The following is a 27,432-nucleotide window of genomic DNA, read 5'->3' on the forward strand; positions in this document are numbered from 1 at the left end:
CTCGCTATTAAGATCGATCCTAATACTACTACCCATGTTAATATGCGTAGTATGATTGGTTGTTAATAGTTAATAGCATCCTAATAAATATTATCATAATACAAAATGTATTAAGATATCGGATTTGGCACATCTATAAGTGGAACAAACTATCCTTATGATAAATTATGAGTCCTCATATGCATAGTGAGATTACTCTTTTTACTAAATCGTTTCTTGCACTGATCACATTGATATGGGTTTACTCCACTGTGAGTTCTCCTATCACTAGATATTTTGGAGTTTTTTTCTAACTTTATGTGGGATCTCTGAACGTCCGTTTTCTTTTTCTTTGCTTGGCCAGCGATTCCTCTATTGCATTTTTCTTTGTTTTCATTACTTTTATTTTTTTGAGAAAACCACTTATCAAGTGTCGACTGACCAATTCTCACTTTTCTTGCTAAATTCACTTCAACAGCAGCTTTGGAAATGTTCACTTCGTTCGTCTTGTTTGCGTTATTTTCTTCACTGATTTCGCAGCTTGCATCTTTCGATTCGACTCTTCCCTGAGATACTCCTGATTTCTTCCCGTATGGTTCACATACATTTGTTTCGTTGTTGTCACCAATTTTATCTAAAATATTCGCAGAATTCGATGCTACACGCTTCGCTGCATTTTCAATGTTTTCTTTATTATGATCTTCGTCACTTTCGATTTTGACACGTTCAGAGCAGTTTGACTCTATCTTATATGCACGGGTCAGTTGATTGGCCGGAACACGAACTATGGGAATCTCATCATTTTCCACATCTTCTTCTTCTTTTGTTTCCACATTGGGTATCTCCCCGAGAGAAGCTTGATCATCGCTTTTATCATGATCATCCTCGGTTTTAATCTCACGATCAACATTTCGAAACGCAGTCTCTCTGGATGGTTGCGAACTGGTGCTGGGTCTTTCATCTGAGTCTTCATCATTGCTGATTTTAATAATTGCATTTGAGTTGTTATTGTCGGTTGAAATGGGAGCAACACTTCTACTTTGACGATTACTGAACGACGATTCACATTCAAATTTGGAATAAACTTCATTTAATCTAAAGAAAAGAAGAAAAGAAGATATTATCATTAATGAACGGCATAAAATACAAAATTCAAGGATGAATTACCCTAGGGGCTTAATACGGCAAAAAAATTCACAGAAATTCACGTAAATTCACACTTTTGAATCGAGTGGTTATTGATGAGTTCGGTGAATTCGTGTGAATAGAATGAAATGTGTCAAATTAATAAAGTGAGGTTATGATAACCGCAATATTTTTTAATTTATTATTTTTTCAATATTTCCGATTGTTTTCGATAGAAAATCGCTCAAAATTGAAAATAAAATTAATTTTTATTAAAAAAATATAAAAAACATTTACAATTTTGTTACACAAAATATAAATATTGCAGTAATTGCCAGCAGAAACTATTCACCACTATCTCACATATTTGAATGAAATCGCCGTAGAATTCACCGGAATTCATTCGTTCGCTGAGAAATTCAGTTAATTTAGATACTATTATAGAATTCAGTCGTTGAAAATTTTGAATTAAGCCCCTAGGAATTACCTGTCAATTGAGCGCTTCAGACAATATCTCTGATGTGCTTGGTGGAACGATTGACCTGATTGTTCGAAATAGTTATTAATATTTCGTAGTGAAGACATCGCCTGCCGTTCAATGTTCGTCAACATTTTGTCCAGTTCTTGCATCCAATCATCGGTCGACATTTTCAAACAGTTTCTTATGATATGATTCTCGGCGAAAATTTAAAGGGAAGATTTCGGTTTAGTTTTTGAGACTCAAACAATTTAATATAAGACACAACTTGAAAAAATTAACCAAATAAAATGTAAAAACAACAAGAAGAACCCATTTTGAAAGTATTAATACTTAATTAAGACAGACCAGTTACGAACTATTACTTTTCCGCACACCTAGTGTAGGAAAGGTATTGTATTAGGCCAAAAAATTAAAGTCACCCCAAAATAAACGCAAAATGCTTACCATCAATAAAATGTAGAATAATTAAAGCGACAAATGCAAAGAAATTCTGTTGTTTTTTTCTTCTTCGAACTGGCAATTGATAAGTACAAATTCATATATTAAGTATAGTGTTTACTCAACCACATGATCGTTTAAATTCAAAATATGTTTTTTAATTCGTTGTTTTTCTGTGGACATTTCGTCTTAAAAGCAATCAATTAATTTGACACTTTTGAAAATTTAAAAAATAAATAAAATGCGATAAATTATGAAATAGTAGTCCATCTTACCATTCAAGGACAGAATTTACACCAAGATTAACACAGCAGATCTGATAATTTATCAGTGATAACACAGTAAATATGACACAGATACTGAATTTTATGTTATTCATTTTATTAGATTTTATTATGTAAATTGTAAAAAGTAAAACATAAACTGTTTGGAAATGTCAATTGAAAATGTAAAAAGACTTTCGTTTTAAGAAAAAATGACTGTATAAAACTAATTTGGGTAAAAAATGAAAAAAAAAGCAATTCAAATTTAAAAATCCCAATTATATGAAGTTTCTCGTTTAATTTCGATCATACTGAAATCCGTCTGTTTCATTGCCCATTTCGTTGCTAAATACACATCTTCCTCGACGTAGATCGTGATCTTGCACGCTCCAACTAATTCCTCGCGCTCTTTATTCAACACTAATAAATCAAGAATTTTTTCATTTTCATCGAAAAGTGATCCACTTTCTAAACATTTCACTTTAATTTTGTTCAATTTCTGTGCGTGGCGAACGTATGGTAAAATGTCATCAGAACTAGCCTGTATTAAAACAATGCGTTTCAGTTTCGGTAGGATATGTGAAAGTGATTCCATATCCATAGTATAATAACTGTAGTTGACGCGTAGTTCTTCCAAGTTTCTTAAAACACCAACATTGATACACTGTGTATTCATTCCGTCACAAAATCTTATCAAATCTTTGACTGAAGCCAATTGATTGATATCTTGATGCATCCAACGTTTGCCATAAAAATGCATTTTCTTATAAAATTCACGTTCGTAGAGCTCATTTAGCAAACGGCAAAATAAATCGAATTCAACTTTATCGCTGTCATAATAAATCGCCAATGTATCAAATTTGATGGTTGAATTTTTGAACAACTCTCTATTTGACCAGAAGATTGTCATATCGACAGAAAATTGCTTAATTGTTGTGTTTAGCTCAAAGAAAGTTTTAAATTCTGGTGTTTCTCGCCAATTAAGACCATTCAATTTAATATGTTCTAATGCTGGGTAGATTCGATGCATCCATTGGTTTTCGTTTATTTCTAGATTCAGTGATAAATATTTGACATTTGAGCAGGCAGCAATCAATGCATCCAATACATTTTCATCCAAACTACAGTATTTTATGGCTACGCGTTCAGATTTATTGAGAACTACTTGCATTTCGTGAATCCGAGCCATTGTTAAAGAAACATTAACAATTTTGATTCCTTTTATTGATGTTAAACGTTTCAAAGGAGTTACATAATCTATCGTCAGATCATATGGAGAATTTGCTGCATCGATGTCATCAGACTCATCGTCTGTGAACATCTCACCATTAACTTTGACGTTTTGTAGGAAATTGCTAAAACAATCTACTTTGACATGATTAAGGTAAAAACTATCTGTGTCAAAGTATAGTGTTGTAGCTCCATAATTCTGTTGGAAACAATGACCAGCGATTTGTTTCATTCGTTTACATGTTTGACCCATTGCTGCCAAATCCTCCAGCGATAAATAGTCGAACACTTCTTCGAAACAGTCGATGGTAAGTTTGAAAATTTCGGCCAACTGTTCATCGTTTACAGCAAGAACAGCATGTTTGGCTCGATTATTCTCTTGATCATAAGATTTCATCCTCTTGGCACTCGGGCCACTTTGCGTCTTGCTTCTGGCTTATTGTGTCTGGTTTGTCGGTCTGTTGATTACATAAAACGAAGAAATTTCCATTACATCAAGTCTGTGAAACAAGTTTCAGCGTGCTTCCAATCAGCATGATGAAAATAAGAAGAATTAAATTCAAAATGCTTACCATGAATTAAATATAGAAATAATAAAAGCAGCAAATACATGACAAATGAGCTATTTTTTGATAACGAATTTGACACTTCATTCCAATGAACTGACAATTAATAAGTACAAATTCAAATATTAAGTAAAGTGTGTACTCAATCACAAAACCGTTTCAATTCATAATATGCTTTTTAATTCATTGTTTTTTTGTGGGCATTTGTTCTTCAAAGTAATCAATTAATGTGAAAGTTTTGAAAATTTAAAAAATAAATAAAATGCGAGAAATCTTTAACTTTCTATTATTAAAAATCTCAAACAATACTGAATTTTATTTATGTTTATTTTGAATTTAATGTTATTCAATTCATTTATTATTTAAAAAGTAAAATTAATATAAAACAATTTCAATAAAAAATGTAAAAATAATAATTTAATTTTTTCGTTTCATTTCGAAAATACTGAATTCAGTTTGTTTCATTGCCCATTTTTTAACAAATACACATCTTCCTGGACGTAGATCGTGATCTTGTACGCTCCAAACAATTTCTGATGCTCTTTATTCAACGCAATTAAATCAAGAATTATATCATTTTCATCGAAATGTAATCCACTCCCAAGAATGCTCACTTTTATTTCGTTCAATTTCTGTGCATGGCAAACGTATGGTAAAATGTCATCAGAACTGGCAAGTGTAAACTGAATGCGTTTCAATTTTAAAAGGATATGTGGAAGTGAGTTCATATCAGTGATAAAACGACTCTCGTAGACACGTAGCTCTTCCAAGTTACTTAAAGCACCAACATTGATACCCTGTGTATTCCTTCTGTCACAAAATCTTACCAAACATTTCACTTAAGCCAATTGATCGATAAATTCTTGATTCAACCAATATGTGCCATAAAAATACAGTTTAGAGCTCATTTAGCAAAATAAATCGAATTCACCTTCATCGCTGGGATAAATAATCGCTAATGTATCAAATACATTTTCGTCAAAATCATAAAAATCTAATGATACACTTTCAACTTTACAGAGGATCGCTTCCATTTCAATAATCCGAGGAAAAGTTGAAAGTGTAACATTAGATTTTTGTGATTTTGACGAAAATGTATTTGATGACGTTTGCCCAATTGCTGCCAAATCCTTCAGCGATAAATAGTCGAACACTTTTTCAAAACAATCGATGTTAAGTTTGAAAATATCAGCCAATTGTTGTTCATTATTATTCTCTTCATCATTCGATTTCATCCTCTTGTCACTTGGACCACTTTGATCGGGGTCTTGTGTTTGGCTCATTGTGGCACGTTTGTCGATCTGTTAATTACATGAAATAAATAGAGTTCATTTCGGTTCATTTAATACGCGCAATCACTTTTATGAATAAAAATCAGCGAAAGGACCACAATACTGACAACTTGTGAGATGCAAAACTATGAAATCTGTATCTAAATAATAAGATTCCAATCACTGACGAAAACAAGAAGAAATAAACTCAAAATGCTGACCATCAATAAAATGTTGAATAATTAAAGCGACAAATACAAAGCAATTCTGTTGTTTTTTCTTTTTCTATTGACAATTGCGTCATTTTTTGAAGAAAAAAAATGACACTTCATTTGATTAAAGTGCTTTCCAATGAACTGACAATTAATAAGTACAAATTCAAACGTTAAGTAAAACGTGTATTTAATAAAAACGTTGATTGTTTAAATTGAAACAAATATATTGAATTTATTTTGTATGTTGATATTCGTACTGATCTCAATTAATTTTCATAGGAATATTTAAAAAAATAAAAATTAAATATCACTGTCGTTCTATGAATTAACTATTGCATTTATATTTTAATTACAAAATTGATTTTATTCAAATGATTATGAATATTTGATTAAAAAATTAAAACAAAAAGTAAAAATTCAAACTCCATAATTTCGATTTAATAAAAGACAGAATAATTCAAACTTAAAATCCCCAATCGTATGATGTGCTTCGTTTCATTTCGATCAAACTGAAGTCCGTCTGTTTCATTGCCCATTTTGTTGCCAAATACACATCTTCCTCGACGTAAATTGTGATCTTGTGCGCTCCAACTAATTTCGCACGTTCTTTATTCAACGCAAATAAATCAAGTATCTTGCCGTGTTCATCGTAATTTCGAACTTTAATTTTGTTCAAACTCTTTGAGTGGCAAATAAATGTTAAAATGTCATCAGAACTAGTGTGTCTTAAATCAATGCGTTTCAGTTTCAAAAAGATTTGTGGAAGTGTCTTCAAATCAGTAATAATATCACAATCGAAGATGCGTAGTTCTTCCAAGTTTCTTAAAGCACCAATATTGTAACCATAGCTATTAGTTCCGGCATAAAATTTCACTATACCTTTGACTAAAGCCAATTCATTGACACATTCTTGATCCATCCAAAATCCGCGATAAAAAAACATATGTAGTTTCTTATAAAATCCAGATTCGAAGAGCTCATTTAGCAAACAGCAAAATAAATCGAATTCGACTTCATGCTCATCAAGGTGAATCACCAATGTATCAAGTTTGATGTTTGATTTTTTTAACAACTCTCTGTTTGACCAAAAGTGTTCCGGATCGAAAGAAAATTCCTTAATTGTGGTGTTTAACTCAAGGAATGTTATTAATGTTGGTATTTCTTCCCAATCAAAGAAATCCAATTCAATATGTTCCAATGTTGGGTAGGTTCGATGCATCCATTGGTGTCCGTTTGTTTCTACGCACAGGCATAAATATTTGATATGTGAGCATGCAGCAATGAATGCGTCCAATTCATTTTCTCCTCCTATTATTACACTTTCTAATGTTACACTTTCAACTTTACAGAGGATCGCTTCCATTTCATTAATCCAAGCCATTGTTAAATGAACCTCACCAATGGTGATTTCTTTTATTGGTGTGAAATGTTTAAAAGGAGTTAGAAAGTTCTTTGTCTGATTATTTATAGCATTCTTGACACCAGTATCAGTACGCTCATCTCTTTCATCTATATTATAATTTATTTTATACCTAAGATATACGCTTTGTATTAAATTGCTGAAACAATCGATCTTGACATCTTTACAGTCAAAACCACATTCATAAAATCGTGCTTGTATGGCTCCATAATTTAGTTGAAAACAATGACCTGCAATTTGTTGCATTCGTTTACACGTTTGCCCAATTGCTGCCAAATCCTTCAGCGATAAATAGTCGAACACTTCCTCGAAACAATCGATGTTAAGTTTGAAAATATCAGCCAATTGTTGTACTACGTTAATGACAACAGCACGTTCGGCTGGATTATTCTCTTCATCATTCGATTTCATTTTCTTGGCACTTGGACCACTTTGAACGGAGTTTTGTTCTTGGCTCATTGTGTCTGGTTTGTCGATCTGTTGATTATATGAAATGAAGAGAGTTCACTTAATACACAAAATCACTTTTTATAAATAAGATTCAACGAAAGGACCACAATACTGATAACTTGTGTGATTGTGTAATGTTTGTCACGTATTTCACAATTTGGTGTATTAGTTATCGCTTCATTACGGCAATACTATGAGACAAGCTCATTTTATCGATTACATCACACAGTATTCAAATGGTGTGATTCGAATCACCGACGAAAATAAATGGAAATAAACACAAAATAAAGAAATTGAAAGCTTACCTTTAATAAAATGTAGAGAACTTAGAGCGAATAGAATTATATTTTGTTTTGATTCCTCTTTCATTGACGACTGAGCTTCATTTTTGATAAGTAATTTGACACTTCATTGAATGAAATTGCTTTCCAATGAACTGACATTTGATAAGTACAAACTCAAATATTAAGTAAAGTGTATACTCATTACTCAACCGCATGATCGTTTAAATTCATAAATTGTTTTCCAATTCATTATTTGGATGTTTATATTATAGATTTAAATAAATAAGATGCGATAAAAAATGAATGATTAATCCATATTACCATTTGAAGAGAGATTAGCACCGCAGATCTGATAAGTTAACAATGATAACACAGTAAATATGACAAAGTTACAGTGAATTTTATTTTGATTAATTCATCCAACTTATTATGTAGACACAGTGTTGAAATATAGAGAAATGTTGAATGAAAATATAATTTTTTTTTTTTTTATTTAAAGAACAATGGCGCCATAAAACTAATTTGAGTACGAAAAAATAATAATTTAACTTAGACATCCCACGCGTATGAAGATTCTCGTTTCATTTCGATCATATTGAAGTCGGTCTGTTTCGTTGCCCATTTTGTTGCCAAATACACATCTTCCCCGACGTAAATTGTGATTTTGAGCGCTCCAACTAATTTCTTACGCTCTTTATTCAATGCAATTAAATCGAGAATTTTATCATTTTCATCGAAATGTGATCCACTCTGAATACATTCTACTTTTATTTTGTTCAAATTCGTTGCGTGGCAAATAAATGGTAAAATGTCATCAGAACTGGCAAAATAAAAACAAATGCGTTTCAATTTCAAAAGCATATGTGGAAGTGTCTTCAAATCAGTGACAAAACGACTCTCGTAGACGCGTAGTTCTTCCAAGCTACTTAAAGCACCAACATTGATGCAATCATCACTCGATCCGGAGCGAAATTCCACCAACCCTTTTACTGAAGCCAATTGATCGATAACTTCTTGATTGACCCCATATGCGCTATAAAAATGCAGTTTCTTATAAAATCCATGTTCGTATAGCTCATTTAGCAAACGGCAAAATAAATCGAATTCAATTTTGTCATCATCAAAATCATAATTAATCGCCAAAATATCAAGTTTGATGTTCGAATTTTTGAACAACTCTCTGTTTGACCACAAGAGTACCACATCGACAGAAAATTGTTTAATTGTTGTGTTTAGCTCGAAAAATGTTTTTAATGCTGGTGTTTCATCCCAATCAAAGCCACACAATTGAATATGCTCCAATGCTGGGAAGATTTTATGCAACCAATGGGTTTCGTTTGTTTCTTGTGCTAGAGATAAATATTTGACTTTCGGGCAAGCGGCAACAAATGCATCAAATACATTCTCTTCACAATCAGAAAAAACTAATGTTAAAGATTCAGCTTCACAGAGGATCGCTTCCATTTCATTAATCCAAGCCATTGTTAAATGGACGTCAGCAATTTCGAGTCCCTTTATTGATGTGAATTGTTTCAAAAGAGTTATGAAGTTTATCGTCTGATCATTTGTAGCATCCTCATAATTAAAGAAGACGTTTTGTATTAAATTGCTGAAACAATCAATCTTGACACGATTATAGTTGAAACCACCATTGTGAAAGTATGCTGTTGTTGGTTCATAGTTTAATAGAAAACAATGTCCGGCTATTCGTTTCATTCGTTTACATGTTTGCCCAATTGATGCTAAATCCTTCAGCGATAAATAGTCGAACACTTCTTCAAAACAGTCGATGGTAAGTTTGAAAATTTCGGCCAATTTTTGTTCATCGTTTACAGCAACAACAGCACGTTTAGCTGGGTTATTATCTTCATCATTCGATTTCATCTTCTGGGCAATTGCGCCACTTTGATCGGCGTCTTGTTTTTGGCTCATTATACCTTGTTTGTCGGTCTATCGATTACATGAAACAAAGAAATTTCATTTAAACACACAGAACTATTTTGAACCAATAACAATGAGTTATTTCACAATATGATGTAGTATTAGTATACTACATCAAGTCTGTGAAACAAGTTTTAGTGTGCTTCCAATCACTGACGAAAATAAGAAGAACCCGAGTGAAAAATGGCATTGAATTTTTCAATGCGTAGTGTCAAACGGCATTTAAGGAATAAATCGACACCGCATGGCTATAGCGATGTGGTGTATGCACTCAACGTGCGCACGGACCATGTGGTCTCGATTTATTGCTTAAATGCCGTTTTACACTACGCATTGAAAAATTCAATGCCATTTTTCACTCGGGAATTTAATTCGAAATGCTTACCATCAATTAAATATAGAATAATTAAAGCAGCAAATTCAATGCAATGATGTTGAGTTTTTCTCTTCGAATGACAAATGAGTTATTTTCTTATGTAGAGTAATTACAATTGATGTTAGTTAATCGTTGACCGGTTGCTTTTCCTCTTCGATTGACAATTGAGTAAAGTGACTTTGTACTGACGCTTCAATCCAATGAACTGACAATTCGTAAGTACAAATTCAAATATTAAGTAAATTGAGGTACCAAATCAGTTGAATTGTGTGAATTAATTGAATTTATAGTGGCAAGTTTATATTTTTTGAAATTGAGAAGAAAAAAATTCTTTATGGAATGCAATGTTTGCGATTTTTAAAAGCGATGTTCGTTAAAATAGTAAACAGCTAAATAAAAATATCTATCTGTAAATAGAAAGAAACGAATTTCAAATACTCATGGAAATATGGAAATAGAGGGGGAGAGATGAGTACGACGATCGTCTAACAGCTGATTTTGACATTTTTTGTCGAATGTTTTGACTTCAATAAAATACTAACCAATACATTAGCAAGCCATGAAATACATAAGAAGCCAACGAAAAACCGGTTGCAAGGCATCGACGTATCAATATTAATTCGTGGCAGTCGTGTGTTGAAATCACACCGACTTTGAGCAGACACATTAAATAAAGATTTTTTTTGTAGACTTCGCGTGAATTTTTTTATTTAATTTTTTTTTAAATTATTTTGACGCTTATTTAATTGGGAAGGAAAATAATAAAATTGTGATATCGTGTTATGTCTTAAATATCTACAGGTGTATGTTAAATACAAACAAATTGGTTGGCATTGAAATCAGCTACAAACAGGCGGTTTCACTGCGCAAATAAGTACGATGAACCAAACTTTATTGAAATAAACTAATTATTTCGATTGAAAATATGTATTAAATCGATTTGAAAGACATTTTACCGACAACAAAGAGTGCGGCCGATACATGCACAGGAGAGTGGCATATTTTTTTATATTAGAGATATTTCGTCTTTTGTACCTGAAGAGAAGGAGGATTTGTAGTGTAAGAAGCTACTAAGCTATCAAATCATAGTCACAATGAAGGTGCCCTTGGCTATTCTGGGAACATTTCTGGGCTGCTGTTCAAATGTTATCTTTATGGAATACACAATTAAGTAAGTGACATGTTTTTCTTTAAAAAATCTGATTTTTTAAAAACATACTAATGAAAACGATATATCTATTTTCAGAATGGATCCAGGATCGGGGAATCTAGTTTCATTTGCACATTTTGCATTCATCGCCCTGGAAGGGTTTATATTCACCTCAAAATTTGGCACACAATCGCTTCGCATCGATTATAAAAGTTACGTTGTTTTAGTGGCAATGTTTTTCGTAGTACATGTTTGCAATAATTTTGCGTTTGACTTCAACATTCCAATGCCATTACACATGATTATACGAGCGGTGAGTATAATTTTTTTTTTTCAATCGAACTTTTTTTCAAATGTTCATCACTGTTATAAAACAAAAGGTGTCTAAATTCAAAATCTTTTTTCCCCAGGGTTCGTTGATTGCAAACATGATAATGGGCATAATAATCTTAGGCAGGCGTTACGCTTTCTCCAAATATTTGTCAGTTTTATTGATAACATTGGGTATTGCCATTTGTACCATTGTCTCTGGGAGCAACATTGTAAGTCAAAAATGCTTTAACCCTTACACACTAGGTGTAATAAATCAGTTCTACAAATTAACCACAAAAACGTTATATTCGATACGAATTTTAATGTGTTGAAAACAAAAATTCAGAAAAGTACCGCCAATCCAGAGTTGGGACTCGAGGACACAAGTGGCTATTCGGTGTTTTTCTGGTGGGTGTGTGGCATTACCCTCCTAACTCTTGCACTATTCATATCGGCCCGAATGGGAATTTATCAGGAAGTTTTGTACAGACAACACGGAAAGCATCCACGTGAAGCACTTTATGTCACCGTAAGTCATTCAGCTCGATACAAATCATTTTTCAATTCAATTACTGACATTTTATTTTAATTTAATTTTATTAGCATGTACTGCCGTTACCCGGATTTTTGCTGTTGTACAACAATATTGCGGAGCACATAGTGATAGCGAATGCAAGTGAGCCGGTATCAGTCCCAGTGCTTGGTGTATCGATCCCAATACTATGGGCCCTCATGATTGCAAATTGTTTGACGCAATATTTATGCATCAGTTCGGTATTTGTACTAACAACCGAGTGCAGCTCATTGACCGTCACATTAGTGGTTACGTTGCGAAAATTTATATCGTTGCTGTTCTCAATTGTTTACTTCAACAACCCGTTCACCATTTACCATTGGATTGGCACGCTATTAGTATTCCTCGGCACAATGATTTTCACAGAAATGTTGCCATCGTTCACTAACAAACCAGATGCGACAGCCGCCAGCAAAAAATCAAAATAAATTTATAAAATACGCTTTTTCACCTTTGTTAGGTGTCTGTGATTTAAAACATTCGAAGAGATGATGCAATTTGAAGGAAATTTAAAACTGAATGCTCGAGACAGAATGCGAGAATTGAAATTTTTTCCGACAATTTTTTTCGGTCTCGCATTTATTCTTGGGCATTCAATTAGGTATCAATAGTAATTAGTGTATTACTAAAATTTAGTAACGTGTCATATACAATTATAAAAAAAAAAATAAAAAAAATTAAATTTACTCATTTAAGGATTTTATTTTCTAGACGTCAAACATATGTGTAGTAAAAATAAATAACTAAATCAACAGGTGCGAACAGGTGGTTGAAATTGTACAGGGTATTGGCATATTTTATAAAAAAAGTCGTCGATACAATTGGTAACATTTTTTCAAGATTGTAAATTTTTCATTTTTAGTAAAAAAAAATTACAAAAAAAAAATTATGAGATTCTTTAATTTTAAAAATAAACTGATATTCAGGGTAGGCAAATTAGATGGGAAAAAAATCGAAAATTTCAAAAATCTATTAAAGACAAAAGTCAGAGCGTCTATTTATGAAATTGGGAATACCGTCCAATTCACCAATGGGAGTTAATAATATGGGACCATTCAAGTAATGTTGGATCGCCCATAGCCCTGCCCTATTGGTGATCAGCATTATTTGATCGGGTTTTATTGGTAACTAAAAGCTGTTCTTAATAGCATCAAATTGATACCATCAATATGTGCTTTGTCAAATATACAGAAAGTTAACATTTTTGCCCAATTTATTTTTAGAAAATAATTTAATAAAATTTAAATGTTAAGATACAGTAAATTGAGCAAGCTAGACTGACTCATATAAGTGGCATTAATACAGTCGAAATTTTTTCTCAACATTTTTTACATTTTGGATATTCAATAACACCATGTAAACAGCAAAAATAAATAAATAATAATTTAAAAAAACGTCTTATGACTAATTGCATCTACACAATAAAAAGTAAATAAAAAATAAATTAATTTTCTTTCAATTTTGTACTGCCACCGTTGACGTCTTTGGTGTATGTTTCGGTGGCCGGTTTATTTCTAAATAATGGGAAAATTTCCGTGAAAATCATTGTACCGATGAAAACTAATGCTGTACCAAACCAATGGTAAATGGTGAACGGATTCTTGAAATAAACAATTGAGAACAGTAATGATATGAATTTCCGCAGTGTTACGACTAATGTGACGGTCAATGAGTTACATTCGGTTGTTAATACGAACACCGAATTAAGGCATAAATTTTGTGTCAAACAATTTGCAAGTAAATAAAGCCATAGAACCGGAATCGACACTCCGAATACGGGAACGGCGACCGGTTCACTGGCACTCGCTATCGCCATATGCTCTGCAATATTGTTGTGTAATAGTAAAAATGCTGGCAGTGGCATCAAATGCTAAGATATTAAAGAGAAAAAATATTTTATATAAATTGAATGAATTTTCATGTGGATATAATGGTCTTACTGTGACAAAAAGTGCTTCACGAGGATGTTTACCATGGCGTTTGTACAGATCTTCATGATAAATCGCCATTCGAGCCGATATGAACAATGCGAAAGTAAGGAGTGAAACGCCACACACCCACCAGAAAAACACCGAGTAGTCATTTGTGTCCTCCGGGTACAGCTCCGAATTGACGGTACTTTTCTGAAAAAAAAAAAAAAATACACCGAATTGAAAAAATCTATCGAATGAAAATATAACTTTCCCTAGTGTAGGAAAGGCATTTTTGGTTGTTGTTGTGTAAATTCAGTATAATTCTACTTATTCATAAATTTTCAAAATCCTACTCACAATATTACTTCCAGACACAATAGTACAAATAAAAATGCCCAATGTTATCATTAAAACGGATAAATATTTGGAGAAAGCGTAACGCCTGCCTAAGATGATTATGCCCATTATCATGTTTGCAATCAACGAACCCTGGGGAAAAAAGATTTTGAATTTAGACGAATTTTGTCGAAACCCTTTGAATATCACTCACCGATCGAATAATCATGTGTAACGGCATGGGGATGTTGAAGTCAAATACAAAATTATTGCAAGTATGTGCTACAAAGAACATTCCAACTAGAACCACGTAACTTTTGTAATCGATGCGAAGCGATTGTGTGCCAAACTTCAAGGTGAATATAAACCCTTCCAGGGCGGTGAACGCAAATTGAGCAAATGAAACTAGATTACCCGATCCTGGATCCATTCTGAAAGAAAATATAATGAATTTAATAGTCAATTTTGAGTAATGCACATTTTTTAATGAGTATAAAAAGTAAAATTTTGTATACTCGATTCAAATTTAAGGCCACACCAATTAGAGGCAGCTCCGCTAATTCGTGCATCCAATTATATTCATCAATTCAATCGATGATCAATTCTCAACCGGTCTCATAAAAAATGCATGGTGTTACGGTATGGACAATGTCTAAACCCCGTATTAGACATCCAATACAAACAAGCACTGTTGTGTGGTTTCCGCATTGTTGTACACAGTGTTTTTCTACTACTTACTTGATCATGTATTCCATAAAAATAACATTTGAACAGCAGCCCAGAAATGTTCCCAGAATAGCCAACGGTACCTTCATTGTGGCTATGATTTGATTATGCTTCTTAAACTACAAATCCTCCTTCTCTTCAGGTACAAAAGACGAAATATCTCTAATATAAAAAAAATGTCCTGAGCATGTATCTCAGTCGTCAAAATAATGAATTAAAACCGGCGAACACTTTTTGTCGTCGGTAAAATGTCATTCAAATCGATTTAATCATATATTTTCCATTGGATTGACTTCATTTGAATAAAATTGTGCTTTTTAGTGTTCATTGGAAACTATTTATATATGACATTTTCAATGTCAGTCGATTTGTTTACATTAACACTACTCGAAATTTGCTTCACACAATTTTATTACATTTTATCTTGTTGGCAGAAATATTTACAAAAATAATTTTTTTTAGAAAAAAAAAAAACAGAAAATTATTATTAAATTAATTCGATCACAAATAAAAATTGAAAATTTGTCCGCCCAAAATGAGTTTGTCGTGTTCCAACGCACCGTCGCTACCATGTGTTGTTATTATGTTAATGATTTTTTGACGTTGTGTGTATTTGACGGAGTGTACATGTATTGGGTTGTAATACACTTGAAAACATTCAACAAACAACGTCAAAATCAGCTGTTAGACGATCGTTGTCATATATGACCATATGTATGTGTGAGTATATACAAACCATTCCAATACTTATCGGTGTTGAAAGATGTATTTATACTATTCCATTGGAATACTTACGCTAGAATACTTATGTCTCTTTATTCCAATAGATATCAATGTTTATCTAATAGAAAAGTCGCTTTTATTGACTGTTCTTTGTATTTATAAAAAGTTCTTTTCATTGACACAATCCTCATGAGAATATATTTTGTACTACTTTATTTTCTTTTTCATTTTGAATTAATTGATGTGAATAAAGAAAAACAATATATCCCTCGTTTAAATAATCGAGTAGAAAAATAGAGCATTGTGATTAAAGCACGAAAAAACTAACAAAAATAAGTGAATAAAGTGGAATAATGGAGATAAATTGTCACCATCCATTGTATGAAATAGGTCTTTAAACTCTATCAGTTGCGTGTGTTTGCAATAATTCATTTTCTTCTCGATTTTCTCTGTCTGATTAGAACTCGAATAGTCTGCAAAAATAATTTATTGACAGTTAATTAAATCAGTAAATGAGAGCTAATGATTGGAAACTAAATCAAAGCGCAATACATTTCAATGATTTCGCTAAATCCATTGACACACGGCAAGCACGATTAAAACTGTGATTTCGTTGCGTTGAATGTCAGTCGTTTTTATTGTAATTGTTTAATTAATTGCGTTGTATCTCTTTGACGCGATAGTTTTGCGGCGTTTGACCTATATTACACGTTTCACAATGATGCATCTGAACTACAATTGCAATCGTTTCGTTAGTTGATTTATTCAACACTGGCAAATTGAGGTACAAGTAAAAGTGCTGCTGATTTTCACTGCATCATTTTTTTCAAAACGGTAATTTCCTTTCAAATATTTCACGAGAATTGAATAAAAAAAAGATTCTGAAAAAGTTCGAATATTTTTTTATAATATAAAAGTTTTCCCGCAAAAAATTCAAATCCTTTTTTCTCAAAATTCCAGACTTGATTTCTTGAGGTGCAATTTTCAAAGGTGATATTGAAAAATTTGGTACCAAAATCCAGCCTCAATGACTTTAAGACGAGAAGCCGAAAAACGAAAATCATCACCGCTCGGCACTGAAATGGCGTCATTGTGCAAAGTTTCGTTAAAAATGGTTGCACCACCGATTATGAAATTGGACATTGATTGTTTTCACGAAGTCTTCGATTACTTGTGTTTGGATGATATCATATCGATTGGACATACGTGTCAGCGTCTCCAACGAATTGCCAGCCGTTTTATTCAGCAAAATTTTGCGGCCAAACGAAAAACGTATGTGAATGATAATATTTACATGTGTTGGAAGCCCCGTCAAATCAGCATCTTCAGTTTGTTTATTGAAAAAATATCGATTTTCGGTGATTTCCCGGACTCATTTCTCTCCATCAATGCCGTACGTTTCCATTTGCTAAACGAAATTCGATTGGCTCAAATTGAATTAGATTCCGTCAAAATCGAGTGCATAAAAGCAATTCTACCGCAAGTCGAAGTGATTGAATTGGATCAGTGTTGTTTCAAGCAGAACTTTTACGGAGATTTTTTGAAATTATGTCCAAAACTACATCGTTTAAGTGTGTCAAGATCAAGCTATGACCGTGATGGTGGCACCATAATTGGAACTGACAATGAATGGATGCGACAAAAGTATGCATCGCTTGAGCATTTGGAATTGACGGATTTGTACGAGTTCAAAGGCAATGAATTGAAACACTTTTTTGAATCGAACCAGAATGTGCATAGTTTTTCAACCGATGCAAAGTCTCTTTTGATCAATCGTCAATCGTTTTTGTCATGCGGTGGCAAAATTCAACGGCTTGCCATCGATTTTCATCCGAAAAACATAGACTCCGATGCTGAACCAGCATTTATTGTCAATTTAATTTATCAATTGTTGACGGAATTATATGAAAAGGGATTTTATCGATCATTACATCTGTACATCACGTTCTTCGATCGTAATAATTGTTTGCAGAAACTATTTTCAATGGATTCACTGGAAATGATTGGTGGATTTGTTACTTTGATCGAAAATCCATTGTTGAATGTTAAGAATTTGGACATTAATAAAGGTTTGGATGTTACGAATTTGGAGGAATTTCCAGATAAATTCCCGAAACTGGAACGAATTCACTTTACAGAAGCGACGGCAAATGATATTTTGCCATTTGTACGGCAATCAAAAAGTTTAAAAGTAATGAAAATTGATTTACTCGTCGATGGAACACACTTGGAAAAGGGTGTACTTGATTTGGTGGCATTAGACAAAGAGCGAAGCACATTGATTAGAGCGAGAAAACTTATGATTTATGTCAATGAAACGGTATTTTTGGCTACAAAGTGGGCAACAAGTGATTTAAACCTTAAATTTATTGAACTTAGAAGAGGAGAATCTTTTGAATTCAAACACTTGAACGCAAGGCACCGATTTATCACATCATTTTGAATGGAGAATTTATTGGATTTATTACTATATATGTTCGAGTGTACCAAGAGAGAATAGGAGCGGAGCCTACAACGAATAGTTATTAGTTAGTACATAATATATAAGAAAGATAGATGCATTTAAGCGTACAACCTAAAAGGAGCAAAGATCGCCGTGAAGAAATTGAAGAAATGTGCGACCTGTTTGAAAACTTTTGATCAGCTATTCCCTTATCACAGAATAAAATTTATTTAGTCACGAAATGTGCGCGCAATAAATAAATGTAGAAAAATTACTATAAATATGTGAAAATTTTACAATGAAACGCTTTCTCAATCCCATTTTATAAGGGCGTCACAATATATTATTCATATTAATAAAGTTTACTCGATTACGTTTGCTGATAACGTTACATTGACCATGCCAAGTTCATTTTCTGTATTATGTGGATGCATTTTCCTTTATTTTTGTTTCAGCTGATGAAATGTTTGCAGTGAATTTCAAACCAAATACGCAATTGAACTCTCTTTGCTTTAATAAACTGAAACGAATTGAATGAAACTATATTTATTCGAATTGAAAAATGTTATTCACTATTTGTGAAGGACACCATGTGCACGCGAATATATTTCTTTTTTTAATTTTATGAATTCTGTGGCATTGAGAGATAAGTATTCGGTTCAGACGGAGTATGAAAATCAAATGATTTGCTTTGTTATTTTTTTCTTTTTCTCAGAGCATAGACTGGAGCTATTTTGAATTTTTAAGGTTGAGATATTAAATAGGAGTAAATCACTGCAAACAGCCTAATGCAATTGCTTTGATTGATATTTAAGGAGAGCTGGTAACCAAATTCTCTGCCTTTGTACCGAAGGTAGTGCATCTAATACTGGCATCTCAATTGGTCAGTATGGACTTTTCTCTACTGGGGTGTGCGAGTCACTTGCATGAAAAACCCTATATCAGTAGTGTTCGGAGGGGGAGTAGGTCCCTGTGATCTGGATGAGATTTTTTTCGCGGAAATTATTTGAATTTTTTAGGGCGAATGGTGATCTTTTTTTGCTCAGCAATGTTTAAAATGAGGAGAATTTCTTTCGATTTGCTAGGGGTTTTTGGATGCAGAGACATTTTTCCGATTTCCTAGGGTTTTTTGCCGAGAAAATTTGCTAGGGATTTTCACCGAAAAAAGCGATCTCCAAAAAAAAAACGAAATCAGTCCTTCCCCTGAAAAATTGTCCTCGCATACTACTGCCCTATAAACCCTAGTTAAAGGCAGCTGTTTGTCGATTCCTTACTATCAGATGTGTCATTTAATCAATTGATATTTCTTATGAAAATTTCAGTCAACTAAAGCTCACTAATCAATTTACATTCACTTCTATGCATAGAAATTAGCTTCGTCCGAAATGAACTTTTTTATTATTGTGAATCCAGAGAAATTGATTTTCAAAAGTTCTTTCAAGTAAACTCTAACGATTAGATCTATTAAAATTACTTAAATTTGTGTAAAAGAATAAAATTTCAAAAAAATGGACATCGTCAAACGAGTACCTCAAGAATCGTCTGCGTCAATTTTCAAGTTAAACATCGATTGTTTCCACGAAATTTTCGAATGGTTAAAATTGCACGATTTGATATCAATTGCGAGAACTTGTAAGCGATTACAATTCGTGGTCGGTAGTTTCTACCAATCAAATTACGTGTCAAAACGAGTAATCGCCGAGAGCAGTAGCGATTACACTATCAATCGTTATTTGTTTATTTTCAGCAATTTTATTGGGAAAATATCAATCTCAGGCAATAATATGCGACTATATAAATTCATCGCTGAAAATTGTAAATCGATACATGAAATTCGACTGGGAGATAATTTATCGAACGATTTCATTGAGTGTATAAAAGAGGTGCTGAAGGAGATTGAAGTATTGGAGATGAATGAGTGTATTTTTCGTGTGGATTTTTACGAAAATATTCTGAAATACTGTCCGAAATTGAGAAGCTTAAGTGTGAAGCGATCGGAAAAAATGTCGAACAAATCAATTGTAATCGGTTCCGATAATAATTGGATGCTGCGAAAATACCCGACACTTGAAATGCTTGAATTGACTGAATTTTTTGAATTTAAACAAAACGAACTAAAGACATTTTTCCACAAAAATTCACATGTCAAAACATTTTCTATCGACTTGCTGAGTCTATGGGAAAATCAAAACACGTTCGAAGCTCCAGATATCAAGTTGAATAATTTGGCATTGGAATTCTCAAGTGAAAACATTGAAGAACCGATTCACACTTTACTGAATAAATTGTACGATCGTGAATTTTTTAAACGCCTACACATTTACTCTACGATGAACGCACAAACACAGCTTGATCAAATAGTTTCGCCACCACTTTTGAATGCAGTCGAATCATTACATGGAGTTTTTAGTCGCATTGACTTTTCTTTGGACAATTTATGCACATTGAACATTGGAAATGCATTTGAAATTGCAAACATCGATATTTTGCCGAGCAAATTACCAAATCTTGAACGTTTATATTTCGTAGAAGCGAGTTTAAATCACATTTTACCATTCATTCGCGAATCAGCAAAATTAAAAACAATGAAAATTTTGCATATGGTTCATCCAGGTGGAATTTATAATGTGATGCAGTTTCCTGATTTAAAAGAATTGAACCAAGAACGTGGGAAGTTGGTCGGTGCACGAAGAGTATCGATTTATGTTAGCGAACGACTTGTATTGGCTTCAAAGTGGATGGGGAGAAAGATACATTTTGGATCGATCGAATTAAGAAGATTTGATTCATTCGAATGGAACGATTTCAACGCACATTTCAGACACAATCATTCTACACACTATTTTTAAGATATTTGAATATTGATTAATCTTCTGAGCAAACATTTTTTATGAACTAGATTTAAATTTATTTAAGAAAGAAAACAAAATTAATTTGTTTTTATCTACGACAGTTCGAATAAGATAAACCATTGGAACCATCCATCTGAGTGGGTCACAAGAGTTGTAATTTGATATGCAGATGGTACTGGCCTACAAAGCTGCACTGATGAGCTGTATACAGCGAAATCAATCACTTCGTAGGTTTGACTGAAACGTGCAATTGCGTTTTCATAATGTTTGTGATTTGGCATTTTGTAATGCTAAAGATTACGTCAGTATAAGTAGTGGTTGTTCATTTCCTTGATAATGTTCCAATGGTTTATCTTAGATTTAAATTGATTTACACTTTTTTTAGATATGTGGAAATAAAAGGTTTGGAAATTACGTATTTACACTGACCAGTAATTTTGTGAGAAAAATGTGAGCTGTTTATGTTTGTAATTTAGGCCTGGAGTTAAAATGGACTTATATTCGAGCGTTTTACTTATCAACAATGTTTTTATACATTTTTGTGGGGTTGGGACGATTTTAATTCGGTAGCCATGATGTCTCACGCATCTAGAAAAAAAATCTATGTGAGAATTTGGACCCAAATGCCAATTATATCATTTCTTGAATTCATTTGGCGATGATTACGTTTTTTGCGCAAAAAAAAACATCTTCACAAAAACGTCTTCCGCATAACTTCATTACCTAATTCATTTTTTGTGTTTGCGCACGTGTGTTTACAAGTTTCGTTTCAACGCCATTCGGCTGTCTATGGCCGTTTTTTAATTGTTCAAGTGATCGCGCAAACGCATCAATAATTTTGAATTGACACGACGGCTTTGGCGTTGTTACCAGGAGGATTCACGGTTTTATTCTCTGATTAATATCGGTTATTAATACTAATTACGTTAATTGAAAATAAATCTCCCAAAATAAATGTCGCAAAAACATTCGACTTGTTACTTTTCCACACACCTACTGTGGAAGAAATTTGAAAGTAAAGACCAGAAGGCCGACGCTTTTTTTGTTCATGAAATTTTTCCATACAATGATTTTTCTATCCTATCCAAAAATCATTGTATGAATTTTTCTCGTACTAAGGATCTACATTTCACTAACTTAACGACCGTGTCTATGTATCAGTTTTGTGATCATGCTCTAAAGAAATACCTTTGGAATTTAAAAAATGAAAGACTTGATTCGGGAATATTCCATTTATTTAATTTACTGCTGCAATTCATTTTCAAACCAATAGGACTGTCGAATCGGAGCGTTTTTATTTGATTTTGTTTTACGTATTTATTCAGATGTGTAAAATTGTGAGCAAAACAAAGTCTAGCCGATCTTTTTTTAGAAATGAATTTGATTTCGTTTGAAGGAAAGAGAATATTTATCCCACAATCATGGAGTGCAGCTTTCATTCAAGTGAGATCAGTCAAAAAGATTAATCGTTTCAAAAATGTTGCTGCTTCAAAAAGTGTTCATATCATTATTCTTCTTAAGTGTTGTTCGTGGATATTGCCTAAATTTTGGTTAGAATTTTTATACGAGGTGTTTTTTTTAAATGCAGGAATAAAATTCATATTTTTTTTTTGCAGAGGATTCAACTTGTATTTCTGAGGATTTGGGTCCGCCTATTTGTACGGGTTTGAATACAACAATGAGTCTTCTCTCACCGGTGAAATTTGCAGTGGATCTCCTGTCTCCATTGTTTGGACCTTTTGGAATTATTGGCTCGTACGTAGGATCTGCATTTCAACCATCTCTATATGATTTCTCAAGCAATCAAACGGCAGCCCTTAATTATAATGTGATAATTATCACTGCGTAAGTACTCGATCAACTATTTAATACTTAACTCATTTTCTTTGCTGTGGAATTTTTCGCTGATTACAAAGTCAACTCAAGTAAAAAAAAATCAATAGGACAATTGTTCACACCGAAAAATGTTTTCTTATTTTCAGCACAACAAATGAAAACATAACTCTTTTGGACTTCATCGCCAAGTGTCAAGTTTCATTATTGGTTGCAGAATATGTAATAGTCGGTCATAGTGGCTGGCATCGAAATTGTTACGGCAGAAACTCCTCTGAAACTCGTAATAAAATGGTAATTTTAATTTTCTATTGAATTATTTTTAATACGGCTTTCTCACGTTACAGTTCTACGCATGACAATACCAGAGTGGCAAGAGGTTGCAAGAATCAGGAATGCAACTGTTGTTATTTTCGAATGGGGAGCCTATGGATTATCTTGTTCTTCATATATTGCCTTATGTGAATGTCAATTGTCGGCTATGGCCCGATTAATTGTCTATGTGATAATTCAATGTAAAGTCAAGGGTGAATTTCTTACATTTGTTGCACATAGTTTGGGAGCTCATATACTCGGATATGCAACGTATTATTACCATTTAGAAACAGGCGAAAAGGTTGCGATTTTTATTGGTTCCGATCCAGCGGGACCTCTGTTTGATTGGCAATATACGATAGCCAGGAGATGTGTATACTACGGGTATGCATCATACTCACTCATCATTCATTGTGATCCATGGGTATTGGGTACAAATAATTTCTATACGGGCACTACCCATGTGTTAAGTAAATTTGTATCTGGTTCCATGCAACCAACATTTTCAGATATAAATCCTGGTTACAGACATCCATATTGTTTAACACTTTTAAAGAAAATACTCCTATTGAACATTTCTGGATCTTTCCATTCAAATTGTTCCGATGCATTTACTTTAAATAATATGGGAACGCAACAAACTCTGAGCTACTACATGCTTCCATGGCAGAAAGGCTATTTTGTAACTCAAGATTAATAGGTTCATCAAAAAGTAAATATTCATGGTTATCGTGATTATCGTAATACTACATTTTGGATCCATCGAATTAAAAAGATTTAATTCATTCGAATGGAAGATTTGATTCATTCCGAATAACTTATTCGCTTTTTTGCTAAAATAAAAGATTTTTTTCAAAAAAAAAAACTTTTTTTATTTCACTCGGATTTAGTGATTGTGGGGATGCATTGGAGAATTTGGATCAGAATGCCGATTATGTCATTTTTTGAATTCAACTGGCGATAATGCGCTAAAAAAACATCTTCAAATATGTTCACAAGAATTTCTTTCGCATAACTTTATTTAATTCATTTTTTGTGTTTGCGCACGTGTGATTATAACATCTGGATTCAACGCCATTCTCTCGCCGTTTTTTAATTGTTCAAGTGCATTCTATTTGATCGCACAATTGCATCAATAAATTTGAATTGACGCCACGGCTTTGGTGTTTTTGCTAGAAGTCGCTTCTGAGATCGTATTGGTACACATCTCTTACTAATCCAAAAAAATAAAGAGGCTTACGTACGCAAGCTGACTTTTCCGCATGGAACCAAAATTTTGGGAATAAACAGAAATGATGGTCTATGTATGGTTGCAGTAACTTAAATTACCGTTAAAACTTGTGAATATTATTTTCTTATCAAAATAAATAATCACACCAAGTTTAAAGAAATTTCAATCAAACAAAATAGCCTGTTCAAAGTTTCACATCATTACAGTACCACAAAGGCAAGTGAATTTTTTTTTTCGATTTTTGTATGAAAAGTCTGTGAAAAATTGATTGCATCTTAAAACTAACATACACTAACCCCCACTACACAGTCTTTCAGCGTTCAAATTGAAAGAATATCATTTTAAGGCATTTTTCTCATAAGTGCCTCTTCACAGTCTAAGTTTTACATCGATCAATCAATGTCGTTGAAAATTTGACCAGATCTATTCTCCGTAACGCCCAATCATCCCGTAAAGTCAGATTTTGAATTTCATGTCTGAGCACGAAACCATCGTGTCACCAAAATGGTTGAAAAATGATCAAAAAAGTAAAATGTATGGATTGTGTTTGTGTCCATTCGGACCCAAAAAAATTACACCGGTCAACAGATATTGCTCAAAAACTAATCACCACGTCTCCCAGTAGTCCCAAATCATCCTGCAAAGTCAGAATTTGAATTGAGTTTTTGGAAAAAGATTTATCGAGTTAACAAATTTTGGCAACACGCCACAGGACACAGGACACAGGACATATCACACACAGCGACGCACATTAATATGCCCCAAAATCATCTCCAATCGTGTTTTCTACATTAAATTTGCATAGAAAACATGTTTTGGGATGACTTTAATTTTTTGGCCTAATACAATACCTTCCCTACACTAGGTGTGCGGAAAAGTAAAACAGTAATCACACTAACTCATATATATCTAGGAGCAGTACCTAGCAAAGGTGCTCTGTTATATCAGTCATTAATTCCAAGGTTACTAATTACGTTCATTGAAATCGCCCTGACAAATAATTATTTTATTCAACATATTTACGGTGCATTATAAAAAAAGTCCAAAAGCTAAGCAGATCAAAACAATCGAGCTATTATTTTAAAAGTAAGGGACCAGAAGGCTGACGTTTTTTTTTGTTCATGAAATTTTTTTCGTACCGAGGATCTACATTCCATTAACTTAACGACCGTGTTTTCGTATCAGATACAATTCGCACATTGGTTTTGTGATCATGGTCTAAAGAAATACCTTTAAAATTTAAAAAATTGAAGACTTGGTTTGGGAATATTCCATTTATTTAATTTACTGCTGCAATTCATTTTTAAATCAATGGATTATGTTTTATTTACTCAGATGTGTAAAATCAGGCGGTGAATAAATTGTGAGCAAAACAAAGTCTAGCAGATCTTTTTTTAGAAATGAATTTGATTTCGTTTGAAGGTTAAAGAGAATATTTATTCCACAATCATGCAGTGCAGCTTTCATTCAAGTGAGATCAGTCAAAAAGATTATTCGTTTCAAAAATGTTGCTGCTTCAAAAAGTGTTCATATCATTATTCTTCTTAAGCGTTGTTCGTGGATATTGCCTGGAATGTGGTTAGAATTTTTATATGAGGTGTTTTTTTTAAATAAAAATTCAGGAATAAAATTGATATTTTTTTGCAGATATACTTTGTACTTCTGAAGATTGTGGTGAGCCTTTTTGTACGGGTTTGAATATAACAATGGGTCTCCTCTCACCGGTGAAAAATGTAGTGGATGTCATGTCAGAATATTTGGGACCTCTTGAATATTTTGGCTCATTTATAGGAGCAACATTTCAAACATTTCGATTTGCAAGCAATCTAACCTCTTATTATAATGTGATAATTATCACTGCGTAAGTATTCGATCAAATATGTAATACTTTTTTAATTTTCTTCGCTGTTTCTTACTTTCTCAGTTCTATTTTGTTCACACCAAAAAAATGTTTTCTTATTTTCAGCACAACAAATGAAAACATAACTCTTTTGGACTTCATCGCCAAGTGTCAAGTTTCATTATTGGTTGCAGAATATGTAATATTTGGTCATAGTGGCTATTTTCAAAATTGTTTAGGCGAAAAACCATATGAAACTCGTAATAAAATGGTAATTTTAATTTTCTATTGAATTATTTTTAATTTGGTTTTCTCACGTTACAGTTCTACGCATGACAATACCAGAGTGGCAAGAGGTTGCAAGAATCAGGAATGCAACTGTTGTTATTTTCGAATGGGGAGCCTATGGATTATCTTGTTCTTCATATGTTGCATTAACTAAATGTTATTTGTCGCTGATGGCCCGATTAATTGTGAAGGTGATAATTCAATGTAAAGTCAAGGGTGAATTTCTTACATTTGTTGCACATAGTTTGGGAGCTCAGATACTCGGATATGCAACGTATTATTACCATTTGGAAACAGGCGAAAAAGTTGCGATTTTTATTGGTGCCGATCCAGCGGGGCCTCTCTTTAATTGCGAATATACGCTATTCAGTAGATGTATATACTACGGGTATGCATCATACTCACTCATCCTTCATTGTGATCCATGGGTAATGGGTACAAATAATTTCCATATTGGCACTACCCATGTGTTGAGTAAATTTGTAACTGGTAACATGCAACCAACATTTTCAGATGTAAATCCTGGTTACAGACATTCATATTGTTTAATACTTTTAAAGAAAATACTCCTATTGCAAATTTCTGGATCTTTCCATTCAAATTGTTTCGATGCATTTACTTTAAGTAACATGGGAACGCCACAAACTTTGAGCTACGACATGCTTCCAGGGCCGAAAGGCTATTTGTTAACTCAAGATTAATAGGTTCATCAAAAATCTAGGGACTCGGAAGTATTTTTTATTGGCGTATAACCATGCCTATTCACGAATATTTACACCTTTTATTATTTTTATGTTTGGTTATCGTGATTCTAGGGGATATCCATGCGAATTAGAATTAGCACATTAGCAAAAAAT

At 33.0% G+C, this 27,432-nt stretch overlaps 9 protein-coding genes across 10 annotated transcripts; 4 read left to right on the forward strand and 5 right to left on the reverse strand.

Annotated features, from left to right (window-relative positions):
• On the reverse strand, positions 1-2,089 carry LOC116347481 (zinc finger protein 774-like). Its single transcript, XM_031778072.1, has 2 exons — positions 1,592-2,089; positions 1-1,074 (listed from the first exon to the last, which is right to left on the reverse strand). Exons 1-2 carry the CDS (start codon positions 1,750-1,752, stop codon positions 156-158), a joined length of 1,080 nt encoding a protein of 359 aa, XP_031633932.1. The 5' UTR covers positions 1,753-2,089; the 3' UTR covers positions 1-155.
• A 422-nt stretch (positions 2,090-2,511) lies between these two features.
• Positions 2,512-4,176, reverse strand: LOC116347480. The gene is made up of 2 exons (XM_031778071.1): positions 4,089-4,176; positions 2,512-3,974 (listed from the first exon to the last, which is right to left on the reverse strand). The coding sequence occupies exon 2, from the start codon at positions 3,911-3,913 to the stop codon at positions 2,552-2,554; it is 1,362 nt and encodes a 453-aa protein (XP_031633931.1). The 5' UTR covers positions 3,914-3,974; positions 4,089-4,176; the 3' UTR covers positions 2,512-2,551.
• Positions 4,177-5,951: 1,775 nt separating this feature from the next.
• On the reverse strand, positions 5,952-7,860 carry LOC116347479. The gene is made up of 2 exons (XM_031778070.1): positions 7,744-7,860; positions 5,952-7,465 (listed from the first exon to the last, which is right to left on the reverse strand). The coding sequence occupies exon 2, from the start codon at positions 7,445-7,447 to the stop codon at positions 6,032-6,034; it is 1,416 nt and encodes a 471-aa protein (XP_031633930.1). The 5' UTR covers positions 7,448-7,465; positions 7,744-7,860; the 3' UTR covers positions 5,952-6,031.
• Positions 7,861-8,103: 243 nt separating this feature from the next.
• LOC116347460 lies at positions 8,104-10,207 on the reverse strand. The gene is made up of 2 exons (XM_031778045.1): positions 10,049-10,207; positions 8,104-9,672 (listed from the first exon to the last, which is right to left on the reverse strand). The coding sequence occupies exons 1-2, from the start codon at positions 10,049-10,051 to the stop codon at positions 8,272-8,274; spliced, it is 1,404 nt and encodes a 467-aa protein (XP_031633905.1). The 5' UTR covers positions 10,052-10,207; the 3' UTR covers positions 8,104-8,271.
• Positions 10,208-10,653: 446 nt separating this feature from the next.
• Positions 10,654-13,360, forward strand: LOC116347475 (UDP-xylose and UDP-N-acetylglucosamine transporter-like). Its single transcript, XM_031778065.1, has 5 exons — positions 10,654-11,210; positions 11,286-11,502; positions 11,600-11,731; positions 11,848-12,030; positions 12,105-13,360. The coding sequence occupies exons 1-5, from the start codon at positions 11,134-11,136 to the stop codon at positions 12,501-12,503; spliced, it is 1,008 nt and encodes a 335-aa protein (XP_031633925.1). The 5' UTR covers positions 10,654-11,133; the 3' UTR covers positions 12,504-13,360.
• On the reverse strand, positions 12,779-15,759 carry LOC116347474 (UDP-xylose and UDP-N-acetylglucosamine transporter-like). 2 transcript variants are annotated; one of them, XM_031778063.1, is made up of 5 exons: positions 15,063-15,759; positions 14,539-14,755; positions 14,346-14,477; positions 14,016-14,198; positions 12,779-13,945 (listed from the first exon to the last, which is right to left on the reverse strand). In XM_031778063.1, exons 1-5 carry the CDS (start codon positions 15,137-15,139, stop codon positions 13,520-13,522), a joined length of 1,035 nt encoding a protein of 344 aa, XP_031633923.1. In that variant the 5' UTR covers positions 15,140-15,759; the 3' UTR covers positions 12,779-13,519. The 2 variants fall into 2 exon arrangements, with proteins under 2 accessions (XP_031633923.1, XP_031633924.1); XM_031778064.1 differs by having other exon boundaries at positions 14,840-15,759.
• Positions 15,760-16,030: 271 nt separating this feature from the next.
• Positions 16,031-18,607, forward strand: LOC116347461. The gene is made up of 2 exons (XM_031778046.1): positions 16,031-16,607; positions 16,734-18,607. Exon 2 carries the CDS (start codon positions 16,801-16,803, stop codon positions 18,214-18,216), a length of 1,416 nt encoding a protein of 471 aa, XP_031633906.1. The 5' UTR covers positions 16,031-16,607; positions 16,734-16,800; the 3' UTR covers positions 18,217-18,607.
• A 3,840-nt stretch (positions 18,608-22,447) lies between these two features.
• On the forward strand, positions 22,448-24,039 carry LOC116347471. The gene is made up of 4 exons (XM_031778058.1): positions 22,448-22,618; positions 22,685-22,913; positions 23,051-23,184; positions 23,249-24,039. Exons 1-4 carry the CDS (start codon positions 22,546-22,548, stop codon positions 23,911-23,913), a joined length of 1,101 nt encoding a protein of 366 aa, XP_031633918.1. The 5' UTR covers positions 22,448-22,545; the 3' UTR covers positions 23,914-24,039.
• A 1,889-nt stretch (positions 24,040-25,928) lies between these two features.
• Positions 25,929-27,426, forward strand: LOC116347477. The gene is made up of 4 exons (XM_031778068.1): positions 25,929-26,025; positions 26,095-26,308; positions 26,414-26,547; positions 26,612-27,426. The coding sequence occupies exons 1-4, from the start codon at positions 25,953-25,955 to the stop codon at positions 27,274-27,276; spliced, it is 1,086 nt and encodes a 361-aa protein (XP_031633928.1). The 5' UTR covers positions 25,929-25,952; the 3' UTR covers positions 27,277-27,426.
• Positions 27,427-27,432: the final 6 nt, after the last annotated feature.

The sequence above is a fragment of the Contarinia nasturtii genome, unplaced genomic scaffold, assembly GCF_009176525.2.
Source record: "Contarinia nasturtii isolate CC-2019 unplaced genomic scaffold, AAFC_CNas_1.1 Cnas_scaffold_1905, whole genome shotgun sequence".
Classification (NCBI taxonomy): Eukaryota; Metazoa; Arthropoda; class Insecta; order Diptera; family Cecidomyiidae; genus Contarinia; species Contarinia nasturtii.

What these genes read in the sequence shown, in the direction of transcription:
- LOC116347481 (XM_031778072.1), bottom strand. Translation starts at nt 1,752, where the DNA reads ATGTCGACCGATGATTGGATGCAAGAACTGGACAAAATGTTGACGAAC. An exon ending in CTGAAGCGCTCAATTGACAG is followed by an intron (nt 1,075 to 1,591) that starts GTAATTCCTAGG and finishes TCTTTTCTTTAG; the next exon opens with ATTAAATGAAGTTTATTCCA.
- LOC116347480 (XM_031778071.1), bottom strand. Translation starts at nt 3,913, where the DNA reads ATGAAATCTTATGATCAAGAGAATAATCGAGCCAAACATGCTGTTCTT.
- LOC116347479 (XM_031778070.1), bottom strand. Translation starts at nt 7,447, where the DNA reads ATGAGCCAAGAACAAAACTCCGTTCAAAGTGGTCCAAGTGCCAAGAAA.
- LOC116347475 (XM_031778065.1), top strand. Translation starts at nt 11,134, where the DNA reads ATGAAGGTGCCCTTGGCTATTCTGGGAACATTTCTGGGCTGCTGTTCA. An exon ending in TTTATGGAATACACAATTAA is followed by an intron (nt 11,211 to 11,285) that starts GTAAGTGACATG and finishes ATCTATTTTCAG; the next exon opens with AATGGATCCAGGATCGGGGA. An exon ending in GTGAAGCACTTTATGTCACC is followed by an intron (nt 12,031 to 12,104) that starts GTAAGTCATTCA and finishes TAATTTTATTAG; the next exon opens with CATGTACTGCCGTTACCCGG.
- LOC116347474 (XM_031778063.1), bottom strand. Translation starts at nt 15,139, where the DNA reads ATGAAGGTACCGTTGGCTATTCTGGGAACATTTCTGGGCTGCTGTTCA. An exon ending in TACACATGATTATTCGATCG is followed by an intron (nt 14,478 to 14,538) that starts GTGAGTGATATT and finishes TTTTTTCCCCAG; the next exon opens with GGTTCGTTGATTGCAAACAT. An exon ending in GTGAAGCACTTTTTGTCACA is followed by an intron (nt 13,946 to 14,015) that starts GTAAGACCATTA and finishes TTAATATCTTAG; the next exon opens with CATTTGATGCCACTGCCAGC.
- LOC116347461 (XM_031778046.1), top strand. Translation starts at nt 16,801, where the DNA reads ATGACTTTAAGACGAGAAGCCGAAAAACGAAAATCATCACCGCTCGGC.
- LOC116347471 (XM_031778058.1), top strand. Translation starts at nt 22,546, where the DNA reads ATGTTGCTGCTTCAAAAAGTGTTCATATCATTATTCTTCTTAAGTGTT. An exon ending in AATGTGATAATTATCACTGC is followed by an intron (nt 22,914 to 23,050) that starts GTAAGTACTCGA and finishes TCTTATTTTCAG; the next exon opens with CACAACAAATGAAAACATAA. An exon ending in CAGAAACTCCTCTGAAACTC is followed by an intron (nt 23,185 to 23,248) that starts GTAATAAAATGG and finishes CTCACGTTACAG; the next exon opens with TTCTACGCATGACAATACCA.
- LOC116347477 (XM_031778068.1), top strand. Translation starts at nt 25,953, where the DNA reads ATGTTGCTGCTTCAAAAAGTGTTCATATCATTATTCTTCTTAAGCGTT. An exon ending in AATGTGATAATTATCACTGC is followed by an intron (nt 26,309 to 26,413) that starts GTAAGTATTCGA and finishes TCTTATTTTCAG; the next exon opens with CACAACAAATGAAAACATAA. An exon ending in CGAAAAACCATATGAAACTC is followed by an intron (nt 26,548 to 26,611) that starts GTAATAAAATGG and finishes CTCACGTTACAG; the next exon opens with TTCTACGCATGACAATACCA.